At 43.4% G+C, this 25,366-nt stretch overlaps 1 protein-coding gene across 3 annotated transcripts in view; it reads right to left on the bottom strand.

Annotated features, from left to right (window-relative positions):
• Galphaq (G protein alpha q subunit) overlaps window positions 1-19,669 on the bottom strand; it is a 191,281-nt gene extending 171,612 nt beyond the window's left edge. For 2 of the 3 annotated variants that reach the window (XM_080267635.1, XM_080267634.1), the window contains exon 1: window positions 19,196-19,664. In XM_080267635.1, the coding sequence (XP_080123761.1) occupies window positions 19,196-19,313 (118 nt within the window). In that variant the 5' untranslated portion in view covers window positions 19,314-19,664. Of the gene's footprint in view, window positions 1-19,195 lie in introns of all 3 variants that reach the window. The other variant, XM_080267636.1, reaches the window with a different exon arrangement.
• Between the last annotated feature and the right edge of the window lie 5,697 nt (window positions 19,670-25,366).

Genomic DNA, 25,366 nt, shown 5'->3' on the forward strand with positions numbered 1-25,366 from the left:
TGTCAGAAAATTACAGAAACTAGCTGGAGGATTATGCATTGAATTGATAAGGTCTTTCTGCTGCTTCAAGTGTACAATGAAAGACAAGTATCTTCCCAAAGTCTGACAAATATAGCGTGGAAAAATCGAACCATTTGAAACACACACTAGTAGAAACGGGGTTTTCACTGTATTTCGCCTGGTGTAAATTTTCTTCAGACTGAACTGGGCAGATAGTTGTGTCTTTCATTGTACATTTATGGGTAAATAAATCAATCTAACTACTGTACTTCCAATTTCCTCTTAAAAGTGACAGTACGATGCTGTTTCTTCTTTGCACCTGGTTCCCCGGATGCTGGAGATGATGCAGGGCGCTGGGGAGGCATGGTGAAAATACAAAAAGGTGAAGAACAGCGAAAAACAGCGTAACTTACAGCGAAGCTGAGAGAAGAGAACAGACGTGACTCGAGTGGGAAGCACACGAAAATGTGTTTACCAGAGAGGGGTTAGTTTGTTTTCTCGCTGCAAGAGAGCACGGCGCTGTGCAGTGTACCCATTTTGAATTTTTCGTATTTCCTCTCATATCATTTTTCGTACCATCAAGGCAGATACTTTCGTATTGTGGAATCTGTCCTACATTTATCACTTTCGTACCATTGGAAATTCGTACCTCGAGTTTTGGTATTTCAAGGACTCACTGTATTTACTGGTGGCTTGCAGTCTGTTAGACACCAAGCAGCCATGCAGAAACACAACTCACCATGACCGGGGGACTTTCGTCATTCGGTAGAGAGGTGGACAGTCGCTGTCACCGAACATGTACTTGTGGCTTGTGGTCTCTGTCTGATGGAGGTGGCAGTTTGGCAGTTGGGAAAGACTTAGCCCCGTGGCCATGCACTGGAAGTTTGGTGGGGAATGCGTACAGACATTCTGACACTGCCAAGCAGGTTACAGTCGTATTATTCGGGTGCTGGAAGTTCATTGGGAGTGATACAACAAGCGCACGACTTTGACCATTCAGTACAGAGGCGGATGGACATTTTAGTTCTGGTTGTGGGTTACAGACTACTTCCCGCTCACAGCTCGAGGCCAGTGACCATGATACTGAACGTTTGAACATGTCGGCTGGCCAGTTGAAGTTCTTGGGGAAGTTTACATCCAGATTCTGAGTGCCCGGATAAATGAGGGACTACTGTACACATACAGTAAAAGTCCTCTCATTCGGCATCTGGTCTTACGGTATTGCTGGTCTTTTGGAGGTTTTCATAAATAGTTCCATTTTGAATGTTGTCTGCTCTTCCAGCACATTTGCTGAGCCAAATGGCACCCACGATGGGGCCGCCAGCTCATCGCTGGTGCCTGTGCACCCATAGTGGCCAATTTGGCGCTAGATCTGGCCCTTTTCATAACAGTATAACGCCAATAAATATTAGATTGTCTTCTACATCTAGTGTGAAAATCTGAACAAAACACCTATAGCTTATTGCATTTAAAAGTTGAGCATAGCACTTCTGAAGATTTCTGTTCACCAGCACTGCATGCACCATTGGCCATTATGACTAATGAGTGTCTAGCTTTGTGAGCAGGACCTTTCAAAAGTCTGGAACCTTTATCGTGTATTTTACGACATAGATATGGAAATGCACCTAGGTAAAGGTAATTTCAGTTGTAATGTATCATTAAATACATTATATATAAGTTGCTTAGTAAATATTTAGTGCTTAGGGATGACCAATAATACTGTGATTGCACTGGGGTGACTGACCATGATTGCTAGAAACTTTTTGGCAGATTTTCCCGGTCATTCGACAGTTTCTGCTCTTTAAGCGCCTGCTTGGTCCTGAAGATGGCAATAGAGAGGACTTTTACTGTACTGGAATATATACAAAAGCAGGGTCTCCTAATTTGCAGGATCTCAATATGCAAAACACCTACTGTAATATGCTAACTCAACTCAGGTGACCTGGAACGGTGGCATCTTTGCTGTGAGTCTATCCCCCAGAAGCTGTCGAAGCAGAATATGAGGACAGCATGGGGGCAAACCTACCACACCCCTCCCCAGCCCCTCACAGGGTCCAAGAACCTGGGAGTAGCTTCGGTCGCCCTGGCAAGTACCACATCTCTCAACACAAGACACACAACACAGTTTTTTTCTACACCGAGAAGTTACTCCTCGGTGGTCATTTCTTGACAACTTCTAGCTGCAGACACTAAGAGCAATCCAGGACCCACCAACAAATACATATGTCCAACATGCTCAAAACCTATCACTTCGAGCCGACAGACAAAGGGTTCAGTTCAGTGCAATTCCCGCAAGAACTGGACCCATTAGACCTGCACAACTCTTGCATCCAGAAAATATTACACAAATACCTGGACCTGCTCCTTATGCTCCTTACCCCCACCCACTAACCCCCCCACCAATCCCACTCCTACTTCCTCCACACTCCTCAGACTAACCCACCGATCCTTCCCACACCATCCAATCCCCCAACCCCTTCCATTCCACCCCAATCTAATTCATCCCAACCCTTATCTTCATCACAACCTTCTCCTACCCCTTCCCCTCCACACACACCCTTACCTCCCTCCCCCGCCATGCTGCAGCACCCAACACACATCGTATACACAACATGAATATTCTTCAAATAAACAAAGACGGCATAAACATCAAACAACAAGAACTCTCAAAATTCATCAAATAACAAAACATATACATGTCATCTTACAAGAAACAAAACTATGTAGAACACACAAAAAAACTACATTTCATAATTTCACCACCATTAGACAAGACCAGGTCAACAGCAGTGGCGGTGGACTCAACACCCTGATACACAAATACATCAACTTTTCAGATACTAGTGCACACACAGTCACTTCTCCCCCCACATGGCACCACAACAGACATACAATCAATTAAAATATACACTGGCAGTAAATCACACATAACAATCACCAATACATACATTTCCCCAATTGTCCCCCACAGTACCACACAATTACTCTCCACAAATAAACCACATCACTAACATACCCAACATTATCCTGGGTGGCGATTTCAACGCCAAGGCTTCGGCCTGGCATGTCAACAACCCTGACACACACAGAGGGCTGGTACTACAATCCCAAACAGATACTCTTTTCATACTCAGTAATCTCCATCAACATACCCATATCCCACACCAAGCCTTCTTCCTCCCATCATCCCCAGACATCATCTTTTGTTCCCCAAACCTTGCCCCCACATCCTGAAGAGTGGACAAAACCCTTGGCTCTGACCACCTCCCAATCATCATCACTACCAAAACCAGAATCACCCCAACTGGCCACAGACACACACACACTAATTACAGTATATGAAAGCCAACTGGGAGGCCTTCATAACTGAAACAGGGCAACACTTTGAAACATTAAACACTAAATCCATCGCAAACATCAACACCACTGTGCACACTTTCAACACAAATATTCAAAATGCTAACAAAAGAGACATCCCTAAAGGCAACAGAAAGAGACACAACCTTAACTTCACACCAGAAATTCAAAGCCTCATCAGTCAACAGGACACACTACCACACTCAACACCCCATACAGAAGACACCGTACAATAAATACAAGAACTCAACACTCAAATAAACACTAAAGTATCACAATAGCAAACACTAAATGGAACAATTATCTCCAAACATTTGATCACAAAACAAACACCAGCAAACTCTACAAAACACTAAACAGCATCACACTCTCCAACAGCAACACTACACAATCGCACCCTGCCATCACAACAACAGACACCATTCCTTCAAACAAACAACAAGCAAACATTCTCATCAATCACTTTTCACGTCAGCCATCTAAACCCCCATCGCGATGACTGACATGTCATCCGACGCAAGAAACAGTTCCCCACAGACCCAGACTTCGCTCCTTTCACTTACAACCAGACTAAGCACATCATTAGCAACCTTAAGCACTCATCTGCCTGTGGACCAGACAACATTAAGCAACATACAGAGTCCTCGAAATACGAAAGGGATAGGGACCAAAAAAAAACTTTCGTAATCTGAAATTTCGTATATTTGAACGATTTTCCCCATTAAAAATACTGTATACATATAAAGGGGGGGATGTAATCCAGGACCCCATTGGACCCCACAATAACTTTACCCCTCCTATTTAGAAGTATGCAATACACGTATACAGTACTATACTATTGTACAGATATAAAAAAATAAAACATACAACTAATTACTAGAGTACTAGTACACTGTACAGTTAAATATAGACCTGTGCTGCGGCTGGAAATTCGTGTCGTTGATATGGTGCTAAGTCACGTGGTGGGACCCTAGTGCTCTTCTGGTACTTCCTCGACTGGTGCAGGTGTTTCTGAAGCTGTGTAATGGTCCAATTTCCTCTCCAGAGTCAGAATATGGTGCTGTTTCTTTTTGGCAGCTGGTTCCCCGGATGCTGGAGATGATGCAGGGCACTTGGGAGGCATGGTGAAAATACAAAACAAGGAAGAACAGTGAAAAACTGCGTAACGTACAGTGAAGCTGAGAGGAAAGGACGGACATGGCTCGACTGAGAAGTGCACGAAAATGTGTTTACCAGCGAGGGGTTAGTTCGTTTTCTCGCCGCAAGTGAGCGCAGTGCTGTGCAGAGCGCCCATTTTGAATTTTTCGTATTTCCTCTCGTATCGTTTTCATACCTTCGAGACAGATACTTTCGTATTGTGGAATTCGTCCTACATTCATCGCTTTCGAACCACTGGAATTTCGTACATCGAGTTTTCGTATTTCGAGGACTCACTGTACACCTTAAACACCTTGGACCACACGGCATACAAGCACTCACCAACATATCAAACCACAGCTACTCACACAACATAATACCCAACATCTGGAAGCATGGCACTATCATCACTATCCCCAAACCCAACAAAGACCCCACGTTACCTTCCTCACAACACCCCATCACACCCCTCTGTACCCCCTCTAAAGTCACTGAATGACCGGTACTACAACCTGTTAAACCTCATACCCCACTAGCCCCATCACAACATGGTTTTAGGCCAACTACACTCCGCAAACATTCTTCTTACAGACCTTTCACAGAGTTTTTGATGGTCTCAATTAAGCTAGGCTACCACACAGAACACTCCTAGTCACACACGACATTAGGAAAGCTTTTGATGCCATCCTCTGCCACAACCTCAAAAACAAAATATTCAACACAAACATGCACAATAACTCAAAAAGATGGCTTGCAAACTACTCAGCAGGCAGATGTGCACACGTAACATTTGCCGGTCAGTCTTCGAACATCAGTAACTTCACAAATGGCATCCCAAGAATATGTTCTGTCCCCTATGGTACTCTCTTTAACTTATACATGCACGACATACCCACACCCCACACACCACAAATACACATAGGCTAGCTTCCTATGTGGACACCATTTACATGTGCACACCAAAATGCACAGCGGCACACATCCTCCAACCTTACCTCAACACACTTCACAAATGGTTCACCAAAAACAGGCTCAAAATAGCCCCAGCTAAATCTACAGTGACCCTTCTCACAAACTGGACAGCAGAACACAGTTATATTCCACACCTCACCACAAACAACACTCCCATACCATACAAACACACACACACACACACACACACACACACACACACACACACACACACAAAATCCTTGGTGTAACATACAAAGTAAAATACAACAATGTCATTTAAACAAAACATCACAAACATTAAAGATAAATTAACATCAAGACTCAGTGCCTTGAGGTCACTTGCCCAAACAACATTTGGACACAACAAAGAAACCCCCACCACAGTATACAAACAATATATACATTCTGTGATGAATTATGCAAGCACTGCTTGGGCTTCTGACCTCACTAAAACAGACTACAACACTCTACAGACCATACAGAACAAGGCCCTAAAAATAATCACAGGCTGCACAGCTACTACACCCAAAGACCACCTAGCCTACACCAAGAAACCAAAGTCTTCAGTCAAGGATCATCTAGACATGAGAGGCACCCAAATTCTTGCTGCAGCTCCAGAAACCCACACCATCCACTACACTACATGGCAGCACATCCACACTCACACACCAAGGAACATCAAAACAACACCCAGCACACAATATCATACTCAAATACTGTCATCTCTCCCCCCTCGCCCGCCTCAGACCAGCTTCCAGAAGCATATCCATACTCAAATCACTCACCGCTCCATTCAGTCACTTAAAGACAACACACAGCTGCATGCAAGGCCTCCTGATATCCACTCTTCTGAATCCTATCTCACACGTGAGGACAGGGTCCACCTGGCCAGGCTGAGATGTGGTCATCATCCAGCCCTCTTAAGTTATCAGAAGAGGCTGGATGACTCCATCGCTGATGCCTGTCCAGGATGCAACACAGCAATCCATACTATTAACCCCTATACTCCATCAAGCATGATCGTGGCGTATACGGCAGACTCCGTCTGGCCATGATCGCGGCTGCCTTCAAATCTCCTGCTCCTGTGATAATGGGAAGTTTTTGGTGGAGGCTAGATGTCACACATCGAGGCTTATGACTGGCCCATTGTTTCCCACTCTCTCTATAGCTATCCAATCACATCCCAGCTTTTATTATAGAGTCAAATGGAGAGAAGTATTTATGTCATCTTTGCTTTTGAGTGAGTGAAAACCAGGTACATGCTATATATTATCCTTTTTAGCAAATTTATAAGTGATGTACAGTGCTCGTCAGAAGTATTCAGCGTTGTCCGCCGGGCGCGCAATACTTATGGCCCAAAAAGAATCACCCATTTTTGGGGGTAAGAATTGAGCCACAAGTTTGAGCTCCGAGCATGACGTCACGGTAGCCTGAGGCCTTCTGACGCGCTGGTTGGTTCCCGCCTCAGTCGCCCACGGGCTGCCTGAGAGAGAGGAACTCCGCCGAGTGTCCCTCTCAAATTGCGCCATTTTTTACCGAGTGTCCCGCAGTGTTTTGGCCTTCAAAACTTTGTTATGGCACCTACCCGTGAACTATCGAGTGAAATCATATCCCAGATCATTGCTCTAAAGGAGGCAGGCCACCAGACAAAGGAAATTAGTGAATTGGTTGGTGTGGCACGATCGACAGTGCGTCGTTGGTGTGCACGGTTTCGGGAGGAAAACAGTGGTGAAGTTCCCACAAAGAAACCGAGGTCTGGTAGGCCTAGGAAAACTTCCCCAAGGTCTGTTAATGTTCTAAAACGTGCAGTGGAGTTTAATCCTTGTGTGAGTGCAAGGAAAATTAAGGAGAGCAACCCGGAAGTGTTTGGTGAGGTGTCAGTGAGAACAGTGTCTCGTAGGGTGCATGAGCTTGGTTACACAAGTCACAGGCCTGTGAAAAAGCCTCTTCTCTCTAGCAGCCAGAGAATTCGTAGGCTTGCCTTTGCTAATAAATATCTAAATTGGGGTGAGGAGCAATGGTTGTCAGTGTTGTGGTCTGATGAGGCAACGTTTAGTGTTACCTGTAACAGAGGAGCATGCAAAGGTAGTGACCCACTTGACCCACGGTATGTAGAAAGCACAGTTAAACATCCTGATTCACTCATGGTATGGGGTTGTTTTTCAGGGAAGGGTTTGGGGAAGCTTGTTGTACTTCCCAAGAACCTCAGAGTGAATCAGGATGTTTACCTGGAGCTTCTGTGTGATCATTTACCAGACTCCTTCGAGCTAACAGGTGCACGAGTGTTTCAGCAGGACGGTGCACCTGCTCACAAGGCCAAATCGGTCACCAATTGGCTTCGTGACTGCGAGGTATCATTCATGACAGACTGGCCAGGAAATAGCCCAGACCTCAACCCGATTGAAAACCTCTGGTACCTCGTAAAGAAGAGTCTCCAAGGGAAGGACGTGAGCTCTCTGCCTAAGCTGGAAGCCGCCATTCGTGACTCCTGGGACAAAATACCCCTCCAGCACCTCAGGAGCCTCGCCCTTTCACTTCCAAGACGTCTCAGGTCCGTGAAGAAACGTAAAGGCTACCCTACGAAGCACTAAAGGTAAATAAAATGCATTATTTATATGTTTTTTCAATGTTGAAAGGTTTGTTTCTCAGGAGGGACGCAGGGCGCCCCATACTTCTGACGAGCACTGTATATATATATATATATACCTGTATATATATATATATATATATATATATATATATATATATATATATATACAATGTATGTATTAATATAAACATATTACATACATATATATATATATATATATATATATATATATATATATATATCACCATCGTGGATGGTGAGGATATGGAGAATGTGAGTGCATTCAAGTACTTGGGTAGTGTCATGAGTAAGGATGGAACTTTGGGGGATGAATTACGTGAAAGGGTACAGCAGGGAAGAAAGGTTGTCGGTACACTGAAAGCAGTGATGAGAAATAGGGAGGTGAGTATGGAAGTTAAGAAGTCACTGCATGATGGTATTGTGATCCCTACCCTGACGTATGGAAGCGAGGCGTGGACATTGCAAGAGGGGAACAAGTCAAGAGTGAGAGCAGTGGAAATGAGTTACTTGAGAGGACCATGTGGAGTGACGTGGAGGGACAGGTTGACGAATGAAGAAGTGAAGGAACGTTGTGGGGTAGATGTGGATGTGGTTGAAAAGATTAGGAGAAATACACTGAGGTGGTTTGGACATGTGGAGAGAATGGAGAATGAAAGACTGACTAAGAGGGTGTATGTAGGTGAGGTGGAGGGAGGGAGAGGGAGGGGTAGACCGAGGATGAGGTGGAGGGATGGAGTTGAGAGGTATATGAGGGAGGGGGGGGTGAGTTGGGGGGAAGGGAGTCAAATGGTGGGTGACAGAGTGACTTGGAGGCGTTTTGTCTGCGGCCACCCTTTGCAGGATTAGGGCGTCGGGCTATAGATAGATAGATAGATCATCATCATCAGCCATTTGAGTATCCACTGCAGGACCGGCCTATCCCGACCGAAGTTGGGACAATACAGCCAATGTATCTCTATCAAGTGGCTTAGGCTGTCTAGTAGAGATTGTATGTAGGGTGAGAAGTGCTTGTAAGTGTAATTGTCATGTTGGAGTGGCTTTGGATGTGTGTGTAATCTGTGAACCAAGTGTAATCGGCCCACGCAAGCCGACTGGGTGCAAGCATACTAAAATTTATAGTAAGCGACACTGGTTCAACCACAGCACCCCTGGTGTCCGCCAATGTAGTACATGGCCAGGTGAACACTCCCAAAGTTTATTACCCTGGTGGGGCGCGAACCCTGGCTCACCCGTGTACGAAACGCACACTCTACCACTGTACCACAGAGGCTCCATATATATATATATATATATATATATACAGTAGGATCTCACCAATAATGATTTCGACAATAACGTTTTCGGCAATAACCGTAAGTTAGAATAAATACCCAGTTTCTATAATAACGTTTGCATTCACTTGAATTAACGTTTTCGGCAATAACAGTAAGTTAGAACAGATACCCAGTTTCTATAATAACGTTTGCATTCACTTGAATAACGGTTATTTCGTGAATGCCAATTTGTTATTTTGCAAATATGTCCATAAAAAGACGAGGAATGAAACGGACAAACAAGATGAAGGAAATCGCCGAAAATTTGAGCAGTAGTCAAGAGGAGATGGACGATCCTCCCCTCGCCACCTCCCAACTCGCCCACCACCGTCCCCTCTACTTCCTCTGCCCTACCTGACTCACAATCTGCCTCCCCCTCCACCTCCACAGCCCCACGTGACTCACCTGCTCCACCTGGTATACCTGCAACCCCCAACATAATTACTGTTGCTGCATCCTGGAAGAAATATAACATTCAACAGGCTGTAAATTTCTTTGTCAATGCTTGGAATAATACAACATTGGCAACCATTAAACATGCCTGGTCAGCACTCCAGCCACAACTCAAGTCTGCTGAGACAGAGAGAGAGTGGCCATCAGAATTAATGACTAATGATTGGACTTGTAAATCAGATTTCAGGAAAATACCAGAAACAGTATCACAATCAAGTGAATGCCCACCATCAGTCAGTCATCACTCAGTTTCTTTCACAAAGCTAGCCAGCCGAGGAAGAACAACAGAGAAGGGTTCAGCAGATGATGACACTAGGGACTTCCTACAGATTTTGACTTTATGGGGTTTGATGAAGTGTTGATGGAAGTGGGTGACCCTGGTGTGAAAGGCAGGAGTGGGGACGAGGCCAGTGAGGGGTCAGGGGGTACACTGCAGTAGCGTCCCTGTGCAAGCCTCGAAACAATCATTATACCAAACAACTCATAACTTCTTTAAGGTGAGTTTTATATTACTCATGATGATTTAATAACTAATCTTATTATTTCAGCTAAAAAAAAAAAGTAGTGATAGGAGGGCTCCAGGTGGGAAAAGTGGATAAAAGTCTTGGAGTGGCGGCACCAATAAACCCTTTATACATGTATTTTAATGTCATGCAAATAATGTTTTCGCTAATAATGGTGTTTTTCTGGCACCAATTAGACGTTGTTGATGAGATCCTACTGTAAGTATATATGTGTGTGTATATATATATATATATATATATATAATTATATACAGTAGAACCTCTTTGGTCCGGACCCCTTTGATCCTGATTTCTGTTAATTCGGACAAAATTTAAAAATAATAAGCTCCAAAAATATGTTGAAAGTAATTCTAAAGTCATTATCAGTATCGGCCCGAAAGCGATCGTCATTCGTTTAATCTCCGATCATGCTAGGTCACAACTTGGGCGCCTGTTTAAACACACGCTAGCATTCGTTCCATCAACTAGTTCACCAACCATTTATATTTTTACGCTGTATTTCAAAAGTTAATCCTCCTTACCATGTCCCTTAATGCAAGTGTAGCTTCTGCAATGAATAAAGATGTTAAAAGGAAGCATGTAACACTAAGTATTGCAGATAAAGTGAAAATATTGGATAAACTAGAGGCTGGTGTTCCTCCAGGAAAACTCGTGAACGAGTTTGATAAGGCCAAACAAACTGTGTCGGACATCAAGAAAAACAAAGATAAAATTAGACAGTTTGCTTTAAAATTTGATGTTACAAACAGTGACTGTGGTGAAAATAAAAGAAAAACTCTAAAAACGCCACATATGTTAATAATTAACAAACATACCATATGCAGATAGTTTTTGGTATGAACTGGAGATTACTCTGATGGTCCGGACAATCTGCTAATTCGGACAACCCTTCCCCCCATATAGTCCAAATTAGAGAGGTTCTACTGTACTATATAATGTATGTGGTATATATAGACAAGGATTGTGGAAAGTGTTAAGAATATATGGAGTAGATGGGAAGTTGTTGAATGCTGTGAAGAGTATGTACGATGGTGCGAAGGCTACAGTGTGTGTGGATGGTGAACTAAGTGAATTTTTCTCTTTGAAAATTGGTTTGAAACAGGGATGTGTCATGTCTCCATGGTTGTTCAATCTGTACATGGATGGGGTAATAAAAAGAGGTACAAGGCAGGGTAGTGGATGTTGGAGTGGCCCTGGTGAGAGAGGATAGTGTTTGGAAACTCCCTGTACTGTTGTTTGCAGATGATACCGTGTTGTTGAGTGAAGACGAAGGGGAGCTGCAAGGCTTGGTGGATGAGTTTGAGAGAGTGTGTAAGAAATGGAACCTAAAGGTGAATGTAGGGAAGAGTAAAGTGATGGTCTTTGAGAGAGGTGAAGTTAGTGAATGTACAGCGAGGTTAGATGGTGAGGAATTGGAAAATGTGAGTACGTTTAAGTATTTGGGTAGTGTGATGAGTAAGGATGGAGGTTTGGAGGGTGAAGTGCTTGAAAGGGTACAGCAGGGAAGAAAGGTTGCTGGTTCTTTGAAAGCAGTGATAAGAAACAGGGAAGTGAGCATGGATGTGAAAAAGTTGCTACATGACAGTATTGTGATACCAACTCTAACGTACGGAAGTGAAGCTTGGACATTGTTGGAAGGACACAAGTCAAGAGTGAGAGCAGTGGAAATGAGTTATTTAAGAGGAGCCTGTGGAGTCACGTGGAGAGACAGGCTGACGAATGAGGATATAAAGGAGCGTTGTGGTGTGGATGTGGATGTGATAGGAAGCGTTATGAGGAACACACTGAGGTGGTTTGGCCATGTGGAGAGGATGGAGGGTGAAAGACTGACGAAGAGAGTGTATGTGAGTGAGGTGGAGGGAGGAAGAGGGAGGGGGAGGCCGAGGATGAGATGGAGGGATGGGGTGGAGAGGTATATGAGAGAGGGGGGTGTGAGTTGGGAGCAGGGCAGTGAAATGGCGGGGGACAGGGCGACTTGGAGGCGATTTGTTTGTGGCCACCCCAAACGGGATTGAGGCGTCTGGCAATAGATAGATAGATAGTATATATATAAATCCATCCATCCATTGCCAGACACCATGTATCATATTATATATATATATATATATATATATATATATATATACACACCAGTATACATTGACCGGTAAATGAGTATTTCAGGATTAAGTTGTGATATATGACAGTACATGACAGTGCTGTTTTGGGCTATTATTGACAGAAATAAGTGAGCACGGACGTGTTACATGTGCGCCAAGTGAAACATGGGATTTTTAATGCTACCCCAGCTACCACAAGAGGCTCAGGGAATAATCTGTATATCTTCTAGGAATATCTATACACCTGTACGACTTTGAATACAAATAAGTTTCATGTCTGTACACATATTACGCTAGTTTTATTTTCTTAACGTTTCTGGCCTTTACTGGTGGCTTTACTTTGAGTGACAAACCAAATGGTTTCCTGCAAGCCAAGAAACCATTTACAACGCTGGGGGGTAACCATATACCGGTAACCAAACCATACGTGCTCCCTACGTGTCAACCAGTAGGTTGGTGGAGGGTTAGTGCCCCTCCCCATAAAACAGAAGCTCAAAAGTCAAATGGATTATGGCATCTGGCAATATATGGATAGATAGATAGTTTTTGGCCAGTAATATCGCTTTTTTTTACTTTATTTTTTATGTCTGCCCATGATCATTATTCCTTCTTTCTGATTTTATCTTGGCAAAAAGCAGTGGTAACCATATAACCAAACCATACGTGCCCCCTACCTGTCAACAAGTAGGTTGGTGGAGGGTTAATGCCCCTCCCCATAAAACAGAAACTCAAAAGTCAAATGGCCACCCCCTATGGGATTATGGCATCTGGCAATATATAGATAGATAGATAGTTTTTGGCCATTAATATCGCTTTTTTTTTTACTTTATTTTTTATGTCTGCCCATGATCATTATTCCTTCTTTCTGATTTTATCATGGCAAAAAGCAGCTTCTAAGCTTTCAAATGATATATAGTTACCCCATAATCTGTCTAGTTTTGAGTGCACAGAAAAGCAAACAAAATTAGCCACTTTCAAAGTTCCCGCCCATTTTTTATGCACAAAATCTGATGGTGCCGCGAAATTCAAACACGCAGTACTGTATAAGAGTTAAGCACATTTTGGAAGACTGCACTGCACACAATCACCTGCGCCAACAATACAACATACACTTCATGAGAGCTCTGTGGGAAATCCCGGTCTCGGCCATGGCCTTCCTTAGGGACTCAGAGCTGTTTGGCCAGACTGCCAACAACAACAACTACTACTACTACTACAACTACTTAACTTGGGAGAAAAATAAATTCTTTAATATGCAAAATGCTATTCTAAAATGCAAATCCATCCCCTGAAGCAAGGGAAAAATAATGTTCCTGCTCAAAACGGTAGTATCTGAAGCCACCACCAGATGGCTGACGGTTTCCCGCCCTTTCCCTCCCTCATGGCATCTTAAGTCTCAAGACTCTCATTCTGTGAATGCCAATGCTGCGGTCACATATTGTGATGTTTTTGGCACTGTACAAGACCCGCTCTTGCTCACTTGTTGCATCATGGCCCCACCACTTCATTCCAAGAATTAGACAATCGCTTTGAACTGAAAATGAAGGCTATAAAGCTGAACAAGCAAAGTAGCTAAAAGAAACACAAACTCTTGATGTGAACTTCGCTTAGGTGAATTGGCAGTGAGGAAGATTCTCATGAACACGGAACAGATTTTATGAACCGTCAAAACTTATGGAGGCCAGCAAGTGGACGGGCATAGTAAGGTTGCTAATCTCGTGACTATACAGATGAAGTGTTATCTAGCACACTATATTCACAATTCTATTATCTTTCTTTCAGTAAAAGTCTTTCTTAAAATGATGATCAAAACAGGGAATACATGACAAAGACAGGGTGAGGTGTGGACCATATACATTTACAATATTCCTACTGATTCAATGGTTTCTAACATGCGAAATTTCCAATATGTGGTGCATTTTGTCTGCCATATTCTCTCATACTGGGAGACCCCACTGTATATACAGTATGGTACCCGGTACATAATACCGGGTATATACCGAATACTGTACATACCACTACGAGAATATGCCATCAGAAAATGATACTGCACATTACTGGTATATACAACAGACCATACAGTGATCCATTGGTTATAAGATAGATGAAAATCTGCACTCCTGCCATTATCAAACATTTTTTGGCTTAAAAAAAAAAAAAAAAAAAAAAAAAAAAAAAAAAAAAATCATGCACCTGAGCTAGTTTCTGCTGACAACGATCGTGCAAAATCTGTGGTTTCTGATGACTTTGAGGGACTCGGAGATGAAGCTCCACTCGAGGAGTTAATCCCAGGTGGTGGAGACCACTAACTCCCTGGCATCACAATCCCTTACCTCAAGACTACCTCAAGTCTCTACATGGTACCGGGTATGTGTTTCTTCCTTACTGTATCCTTTTCATTACTTTCTATTAAAGTGACCATTTCTATGTGTGTTTCTGATACTTACCATAACAATACGTATTTAGGGTCTAAATTGTTACAAATGGGAAAATTTTGGTTTACAATTGGGATGCCTGGTACTGGTACGAGTTAGGATAAACCTCATAGGTCTTGTGCTTTGTTGTTGAGCGACTTCATTATCATATACTACACACAGCACCAATTATGCACGATAACCATGGGATCACTGCACAGTATTGTGAATTTCCATACAGCTATGTTAAAAACATGTCCAAGACTAAGCCCCTTGTTTAAATCAACCACGCAGCCTTCAGCACAAGCTGTGGTAAGCTCATACTGACAAGGATAGCTGATACAGGCAGTGCTGGGAAGATAGGCTAGCTATTTCACTTCCTTTTTCCTGATAGGCTATTCATGGGATATGGATTTTTATTCAAGTAAGCTTTACCAATCCAGTAGGCCTAATTTCTTAAACATTCTGAATAGCTACAGTAATGAGTGTCCAGGGTGACAGAATACACATTCAAACAGTGTTAAATCTAGACTTAATAAATAATTCTGAATAGACATTAACAACCCAAATTATATATTATAATGTAGCTGACTTGGCAGTTAATTAATTCATTATAATGGATCACTCTTAAGCTGAAGAAAACCATACAACAGTAGGAAGAATACAACACTGCAACGGAAATTGTTTCTAATCCCTTCATCACCAGTGGCCACTCTGAGATTGAATAAAATGAGCTTACCAATAGCAGGAATGAAATTGTCATAATAATGAGGGAATTAAATAAAAATTATCAATGGTATGCTAGGATTGTATGATTACAATAGCTTTAATATGATAACATTCATAGCACCAGCAGCTTTCTACAGTTACTGGTACCTTATCTTGAAACATTTGAAATGCCTTTTATGACAAAAATTTATGCTGCACTATTAAAATACCAACATGCACAACTTGCACAGCACCTAGGGTTCTTGTGATTTCTAAATTAAATGAACAATACCTCAAATATGGTACGGTACTCATTCAGTAACAACCTGAAACAGCAATAACACCTCATGAAAAAGCATGATCCAGATCTGAGAAAAAAAAAAAGTGTACAAACATACTGTACTGTAAACAGATCACTAACACTACAGCACAGCACTTGAAAAATGCTGTTAGTAATGAGTTACAAATTATCGCTACGGTACCTAAGGTACTGGTTTATTATTTGTTGCTGTCCACGCTTCAAATTTACTCGCAACTAATATTTCACTCACTGAAGGAAATGTTTCATTACAGTACTCACTTCTGTCACCAACTGGTTTGATGCTCACCGCTTTGCCACCAAGTACCAAACAATTCCTTCTACTATTGCATAAATTCTCGTATCAATGCTTACTGTTAAACAGCGACAACTACAGAACAGCACGGTACTGCAAAACAGTTTAAGATACAGTATCTGTAGCTATGAGAAGGATGGAATAACAAATCTGAGACTGTACTGTAAAACCATGTACAGTACTGGAAAATACTGTAGTAAAGGAAAGGAGTGTTGAAGGGGTTACCTGGATAATTATCGTATTTGCACAAGCAAAGCTTGATCCCAGTCCTGTTACAGCGGTGTTGATCGCAACGTTGCTGTGATGGTGGTATCCCATTAGGCTAACAAAAGTTACCGGTAGCTAATATTACATGGTACAGTATACCATATAATACAGAAGTTGGCCTATCTCAAAAAGGAATACAGTACAGTATTTTCCTTCATGTGCACAGCATTAACCATTCCATCTTAAAAAACTACATAATCTTCAAGGAGACAATGGCCGAGACCACCCTATTTTGAAGGTTTCTTCAGGTTTTGTCTTTTCCATAGCTCTCCATGGGATTCACTGATTATTTTTTTGAGTGAATTTTCACATTTCTACCAATCTATCTATAGCCAAACACCATAATCAAATAAAGGGTAACAGTTTGTCTTTGAGTTAGTCGTTTTATGGGGAGGGGCACTAACCCTCTGCCAACTCACTTGCTGACATGTAGGGAACATGTATGGTTTGATTATATGGTTACCAACCAGCACTGTTAGGCTAATGGTTTCCTGGCTTATAGGAAACCATTAGCCTTGTCACTCAATGTAAGGCCACCTGAAAAGGGAAGAAAAATAATAAAGTGCGACGGGAAAGTTGGGAGAAACAGGAAGAGATGAGGAGATACAGAAAAAGAATGATAAAGATGAAGGAAGAAACAGGAAGCAATACAACAAGTGAGTGGATGATGGTCGCCACCACTTGCATTTTCACATTTCAATGCTTTTTATTTCCTTTCTAAGTTGTGAAAAGTTTTTAAAAAGCAGTCTTTAATTACAATCCACCACTGCACTAAAGACAGATATACACCATCTTGTGTGCGCCAAAGACACACACAATTTTAAAATGCCATTTTTGGCACAAATTACCCTTATCAGTACTGATTTATCCAAACCTACCCAAGTCTTTTGTGCACCGAAGACTAACGGAATCTAACGATGCCATTTTGGACAAGAAATTGACCCAATCAGAGCTGATTTATTTAAACCTAACCTAAATTTTTGTAACAACCCAATCTATCATAATCTAACCTTACCTATCCAAACCAATTATATGCTAACCTAACCAAACTTACCCTAGCCTAACTTAATCTGTCCCTATAATTATACTTTTCCTTCTTCATTGATGGATCCTCTTCATCCTAAAAAATGCATTTCTATACTTCTTTTAGAGCTACTGATTTTTTTTTTTTTTTTTTTTTTTTTTTTTTTAAGAAGTGATCCTGCGTATCCTTGAAGATTACCAAAAACTGAAGTAGAGTTTGTGAAACTGCACCCAGTGACAACAGCCTAAATACCAATACAGGTATTCATATCCATGACGTTTATATCTGTCCTGCTTGCCAAAATTTTCTTGGGCATGAAAGGAATTTCATTTGAGACTAGTTAATTCTGATACAGTTCTTCATACAATTATCTGAAATACAAGGTCGGCATCAAACCAGCTGTGTGAAAGACTATAGTAGTAGAAAAAGGTGATGATGAGCATCAACATAGGTATCACCTTATACCGTATGCTTAACACATGATTGCATAAAAACAAAAATTTATTTAACAACTCTGAAGCTTGGTGAACTGGGGCACTAGAGGAGTACGTGCTCCCTCACCTCCTCCCACTTGGATCCATTACTGCTTATAAAAAACCTAATTTCTTGAAAAATAAACATTGATTTTGTGTAAAATCAAACTTACTGGTAATACAGTACATACCATATATAAATATTTATATATGTACCCATACATAATGAGAAACCACTCAGTAGCAAACCTGAGCTCACTGGCAGAAAATGTTAACGAACTGAAACGGCTACATGAGAACTTATTTCTCATAAGTAACGAAAACTCTGGCCGTGAAATCTCAGGATATCTTACCAACATACCAATAACCATATGTGTAAATAGCCTAAATACTAAGATTTCTTTAACATCTGTGAATTCAGTCCACTCTGTAAGTGCTGTTGAGTGATGCATAAAGATGCTGTGCACAAATACTGTCAGTCATGTAATCATCTATTCTTAAAATACTATTTAAATTTATTATATGTTTCCATTTAACTTTTGGCACAATATATACAAATATATTGAATGTGGAAAATTAGCTAAAGAAAAACATTTGTTGTAACTGCATGTTTCAAAAATATATATCTCAGTGACATAAGACAATATTCAAATTCACTTCAACATACTATACAACCTATGCAATTACTTTTCCTACCCCAAGGTAAATGGTCTGCCAATTTCAGTTTCATATGCCCCACCCAGCATGACAACAATCACCCAACTGGTCAGACTACCACCAAATCAATCAACCTAACTTCTACACAGCATTTCAGAAGGAAATGAAATGCAAGACTTATATTAATTCTTATGTGCTATCTCAATGGCCTAAGGATGACGTACAGTGTTAACAAGGAAGTCCAACATGGTACTTGTGGCCCTGTTGATCAACTGTCAATACGTACGGAGCAACAGGAAAGGCGATCAGCTGAGCCCGGAACAACATGACACCCACACAAAAACAACCAATTTAGAGTACAAAGATCTGGGAACTTGGACTACAGAACCTTTTCTCGGGAATTTGGAAGGCCTGAAGAGCCTGGATGATATAGCAATTCACAGTAAAATGGCCCGGCATTTGCAATGTAAACAAAAATTGTTGACGGATGAGGTACACCTACCATCGACCCAAATAGTGACACTTGATGTTGTGCAATTTTCTACTAACTCAGTATTTTAATTAAAGTGGAAATACATGCATAACCTTACCCAATAGCAGTAGTTTAAGTTCCCTTCTAGCATCTCTCTTATCTTTCCGTAACTGTCGTTCTATTTCTTGGTTTATCCTCTTCTGTTCCTTGGCTTCTTCGCTTAGGCAGCACGCCATGTTTGCTGATCAACTAATATTATCGCGCTAATTTTGACGATTTTCACCACACTCTATATAATAAACTATCCTTCTTCCTCTTCTCTTTCCCCGTCTTTCTCCACGAAGGGGAAGAGACGCGTAATCGGGGAATTTTCTCAATTTTTGGTTATTTCCTTCACAGGTCAAATCTAAGCCAAATGGGGTGGGGTTTCGTACTGACGGCGATCGAGTATGCGCCTCCCCGCTCGCTCTGTTCCTATTCTTACCCACTGGTCACGCTCACTTATATACCGGATTAACTGCGCCCACCCTAGCTGCTGTTACTTAGTTAGTACCACTTTGCTGGCTTCCTGCTGCCACAAAAGGGAACTGAAAGAAATAATTCCGTATAGTGTGCAGCGTTGCCGGGGAGGTGGGGAACAGCCATCCAGGGTTGCCAGGTCGCAGTGTTACCAGGCCAGTAAGTGAAGCACCCGCCCAATTTCTGATCAAAAGTCCAAAAGTAGCCCTTCCAGCTTAAAAAGTTACCGGTTATTTTAATACTGTACATTTAATGTTGCTACCTCATCTACTACAGAACAAAAGTACAAGTAAACTCCATGTATATGTTCATAATAATTTGTCACTTTATTCTCAATATGCAGTAATATCATGTACTAGATATTACAGGGAAAAAGCTGCAGCTCTAACATTACGCCACGCTTTTGTTAGAGTCGCAGCTTACTTTTCGTAGTGTTTGCTACAGAACAAAGGTACAAATAAACTCCACGTAGGCTACATGTTCATAATAATTTAATCAAGTCATTTTATTCTCAATGTACAGTAACATCATGTACTAGACATTGTAGGAAAAAAAGTGCAGCTCTAACATTACGCCACGCTTTTGTTGCAGGTTACTTTTCCTACAGTGCCTGGTACATATTACTGTATACTAATAATACAGTGATTTGCAGAGCTATGTGGCCCATTGGTCCTAACTAGGAGGGTTCACCTTTATGCCATGCTTTGTTGATAACCTGTGCAGCCATTAGAGTACTGTACAGTACATAGGCCAGCATGGATAGTCTTAAAACGAGATTATAAATATTTATGACAAAATAACATTGGCTCAGCTGAGTAAAATCGTCTGGAGAATCGTTCCAACCACGACAGCTTTTACATTATAAAACTTGTGAATACTGTAATCGTCTGAGGCTTTCTGGTTCACTTGAAAATGGGTTAGTAATAATCTGCACCTCTAGTTTTTCAGTACAAAAGCTACTGGTTGAATATTTATTGTTGTAAAGGTTACAGAGTACTAAAACGCTGAATAGTCTTGCGGAGGACAGCCCAACACCCCCAGAAGGAGCCTACGGAGGGGTGAATAGAGCGCGACTTGACTTCGGACGACAGGGACATAAGTCCGCCCGGGCCGCGCGCCCCTATGACCCGGAACTCGCCCGCCGCCGCCATAGCAGGAAGCCGCAACTACCTTGAGGGCGAGCAGACCACCGACGACCACGGGATGGGGCTATTACTCTAGCTCCAGTCAGCACCCGTGAGACGGCCGGTAGCCGCTCAACCCTCCTACAGGAGATGGCCTGCAGGCGCTCTGGAGGTAATAAGGAGATTGCCTGCAGCCGCTCTGGAGGTAATAAGGAGACGGCCTGTAGCCGCTCCCGCCTTTGTCAGGAGACATCCTGTAGCCACTCCCGCCTTTGTCAGGAGATGGCCAGAAGCTGCTCCGAAGGTGCCCTTAAAGAAATGGTCAGTAGCTGCTCAACCCTCCTACAGGAGATGGCCGGTAGCCACTCCGAAGGTGCCCTAACAGAGACGGCCTGTAGCCGCTCGACCCTCCTACAGGATATGGCCAGTAGCCGCTCTGGAGGTAATAAGGAGATGGCCGGTAGCCGCTCCCTGTATCGGCTTGTAGGAATTCCACCATTGGTCACTAATATATCAGCTTATTGGAACCCCACAGCTGATCACCAATTTATATATCAGCTTAGACATGACTGAACTGTTCCAAGCAAGGTTATCAAGATATAACAATCTGCCTGGCCGAAGTCACTTCTGGCTGACACTCTCCACCAAATGTTTTCTCACACACAGGAGATGGTGGGAATCGGTGTAGATCCTGTTGAAGGAATGGTGGGTAGGTAGCGTGTGCAGGTGACTGAAAACTGAGCAGATTTATCTCTCTTTATTGGCCACAGAAAGATACAACTGCGACACAGAGAGAGCCCAGAGTATATACGTCCCTCTCGTTTGAATGATAAGTGCGTTCTGCTCTAGCTGGCCGGCATCCCCACTGGGAGTGGCCCTAGGTCAGCATAAATACAGAGGTGTCAAACTCCACAGACAACTGGGATTTATACATGAATAGAAGCATCACAACTTTACCATGAACATTATACACCTTAATAGATTAGTACTGATTACATTAAAATATACCAACAGGGTAAATATTTCCCGAAGACTTTAAACATATATCTATCTATCTATCTATTGCCAGACGCCATAATCCCGTACGGGGTGGCAATTTGACTCTGAGTTACTTGTTTTACAGGGAGGGGCACTAACCCTCCACAAACCCACTTGACACGTAGGGAGCACGTATGGTTTGGTTATATGGTTACCACCCAGCGTTGTAAATGGTTTCTTGGCTTTCAGGAAACCATTTGGCTTGTCACTCAATGTAAAGCCACCTGTAAACATATATACAGTTCATATTTCTCTATTGCCTTCCCTTTACCCTCATGTTTATGCCGAAGAAGTGCTGACTTTCGCAGATCTAGCACTCATTTCATTCCCACACCACACTACACTAAAGTGGCACTTGGATTCTTATCTCAACACTACAACACATTTTCTCTAAATACGAATAATATAATGTGTACAGTAGCGAGAGACACGCTCCAATGTGGAAAAAAATGTCAGACACTAGAATATCCCACCTTTGTCAGGAGAAGGCTGGTAGCAGCTCCGAAGATGCCATAACAGAGACAGCCTGTAGCCGCTTGACCATTCTGCAGGAGACGGCTGGTAGCCACTCTGGAGGTAACCAGGAGATGGCTGGTAGCTGCTCCTGCCTTCGTCAGGAGATGGCCGGTAGCCGCTCCCACCTTCATCAGGAGATGGCCAGTAGCCGCTCCTAAGGTGCCCTCGAGTCAGCCTGTAGCCGCTCCCTTCCCCAGGCCACAGCCAGTAGCCGGGCCTTCATGACGGCTGGTAGCCACTCCCCTAGATAGCCACGGCTAGTAGCCGGGCCCTACGGCAGGAGACGGCTGGTAGCCGTGCCCCTAGAAAGCCACGTCCAGTAGCCGGGCCCTACGGCAGGAGACGGCTGGTAGCCGCTCCTCCATCAAGTGCTGACTCCCCTACACGAGACTACGACCCAGAGGGAGGTCCCAGCCTGGAGGGCTACTGGAGAGGCCCCGTGACCACCACTGGGCTCTTTTCACTACAGCCGGTCCCTGAGAGGCCTCACCTGACAGACCCTGATGGAGGCCGAAGCCGCTGCCCACTCCTGACGGCTTCCCCGACCACCAGAAACTGCAGCCCACAGGACCTCCAGACCACCCCCGGGACCCCCGGGCGGGACATCCCTACACCCTGATGCTGGAGACTCTCGTCCTCCGTCAGGCGCCTGAGCAAGAGATTCAGGCAGCTGTTTGGCCACAGCCCAGAGGGCCAGACTCCCGCCCCGAGCCCCGAGAGCGCGGAACCCTTCGCCACCAGTAGCCCCGGATAAGAGAGGATGCCTACCGTGATCCCATGACTCCCGAATACGAAGGCCCCCTGCGGAACTCAGACCCGTCAGTAGTTAGACTGAGTTGTTCCCACCGCCCTTGTACCTGACCGCCACTACGCCCAGTCCCGAAAGTGAGTGACAGTGAAAGCACAGTGAAAGTGATACAGTGAAGCTAGGGCAGAACAGTGAATTACCAGAATACGGGAAGTCAGAAATAAAAGCGTCAGTGTTAATGTAAGAGAAAGGTGGAATAAGTAAAGTAACAGTGAGACAGTGAATACGGCCGGGCAGTAGAGTAAGTGTCTGTCTGAGTGAACACGCTACCATCTTAGTGATATAGCCTCACACCGAGATCATACGGAGGCTCCAGTGCAATAACAATAATTAATGACACGACGGACAAACAAGTTAGAATGTCAACAGTGAAAACAGTGCCACGGCCCTAGTGAACAGAACTCCACCCGATGGATAAAACCTGGACTTCCCCAAAGTGACAGTATTTGGTCTCACTGCCCTAGGACTCCTGATCGTAATGCTATTCACTTTAACTGATCTTGTCCCGAGTAGTATCCTGCGTGATACTAACACCCACAATCTAGGTCTAAGGTTTATAATTCTTCAGTATAATTACTCTTGTGACATCTACCTGTTCCACTTGTAGAATATAGCAATACACGTGTAAGGTTGTTGCCTTGAGTTTTTGTGTCCTGCCTCTCTCTTATTTGTCTAAGCTCCGGTCTAAAAAGGGAACCCAGCTACACGCTAGGCGTTAGAGGGACGGGAAGCCGACCCTAAATCACCTAGCACTGCAAGCACTAACACAAAAAAAGAAGGTGGTGGATTTACATGAAAAGATGTCGGCAGGGTTGAGGGGACAAAAAAGGGGCACTAACCTTTCATTCTTAGCTCGTCATTGGCTTCAGAGGGTTAAACGACCATTTTGAGGTAAGCAATCTGAAGATGTGTGACGCATGGCAATGCCGGTTTTCAGGGAACGGAGTGGATCATATCTATGCTCAGTGTCGGACATTTTTTTTTTTTTTTCGACATTGAGCATAGATATGACACTCCGTTCCCTGAAAAGCGGCATTGCCATGCGACACACATCTTCAGATTACATACCTCAAAATGGTCGTTTAACCCTCTGAACCCTCTCTCAGATTTGATCTACATTAGCTATGTTGTATAAATTTCCTATTTTCAATGAATGGACAAAACTTTTTTGTCTTCCCTGTTCCACCCCTACCCTGGGAAAAAATAAATAAACTACAAAATTACACATTACTTTATTTCCACTACTCAGAACACAGTTCAGTCAGTCTTTCCAGTCTGTCCGTTCTTCCAGCTCTTGGTCTAGTGCTTGCAATATTTTGTATATTAACTTGTAACAGAGTTAAATAACATAGCCCAGAGCCCTGCAACTCGCAGCTGGCAAAATTTTCCCGCGCTTCAGTCTCGCAAGTAGCCCAAAGAGGCGTGGAAATAGCAGGTTTGGCTATTCTTTAGGTCGAATGATGCTCAGCCAGAGCTCAGTATGTAGAACTGTCGGCGTGAAATAGCCACAAAGTAACCACGAATTACATTTTATTTAAGTGTCAAGTAAATAACTGCATGTATATGTATGTATGTATGTATAATCGGTGTAGGAATGCAGACCACCCTACCACGTACCCGATGCAAGCAGCCTCGCACTACGTATACATAAGCGCAGAAAGGAGAGGGGAGATGCACGCGCGGCGGAGTGAACCCGACACCACCACCCCAAGAGGAGAGAGTGAGGAGGTGATGCCCACCCCACTAGGAGACGACGGAGGGGCTAATTTACCTGACCCGACGTCCCGGCATCAACGACATATGTCCCTTGTGACTCGGCGCCCCTCTTCCGCGCAGCCAAATCACCCAGCAGTGTACAGGGAAAGTACACTACTCTCCAACAGAGGGAACGCTCATCAGAATCGGGGTGGGACTTGCAAAAACAAGCTCCCAAGCACACCCTCGGACGCCGAGTCCTTTGGATTGGCCTCCTATTTGACTGAGGACTCAGGAGGAGCCTCAAGGGTTGCTATTCCCTGTCTCGATGGATGGAGGGCACGCTCCACTGGAACTGTGGCGAAAGCAGAGAGAGTATGCCCAGCCTCTTCCTCCTGACACTGGAGGTACAAAACCTTCCCCATTGAAAGAAGGCCACGCTCCACCGGAGCTGTGGCGTAAGCTGCGAGAGTACGTCCGACTTCGTCCTCCCGACATCCCAGGGACAGGTGTCTCCTTCCCGATGAACGGAGGGCACGTTACACCAGAGCTGTGGTGAAAGCTGAGAGAGTACTCCCGACCTATTCCT

This window comes from Coenobita brevimanus, chromosome 24, assembly GCF_032717465.1.
Source record: "Coenobita brevimanus isolate Jiangsu-jjx chromosome 24, ASM3271746v2, whole genome shotgun sequence".
In the NCBI taxonomy this organism is placed as follows: Eukaryota; Metazoa; Arthropoda; class Malacostraca; order Decapoda; family Coenobitidae; genus Coenobita; species Coenobita brevimanus.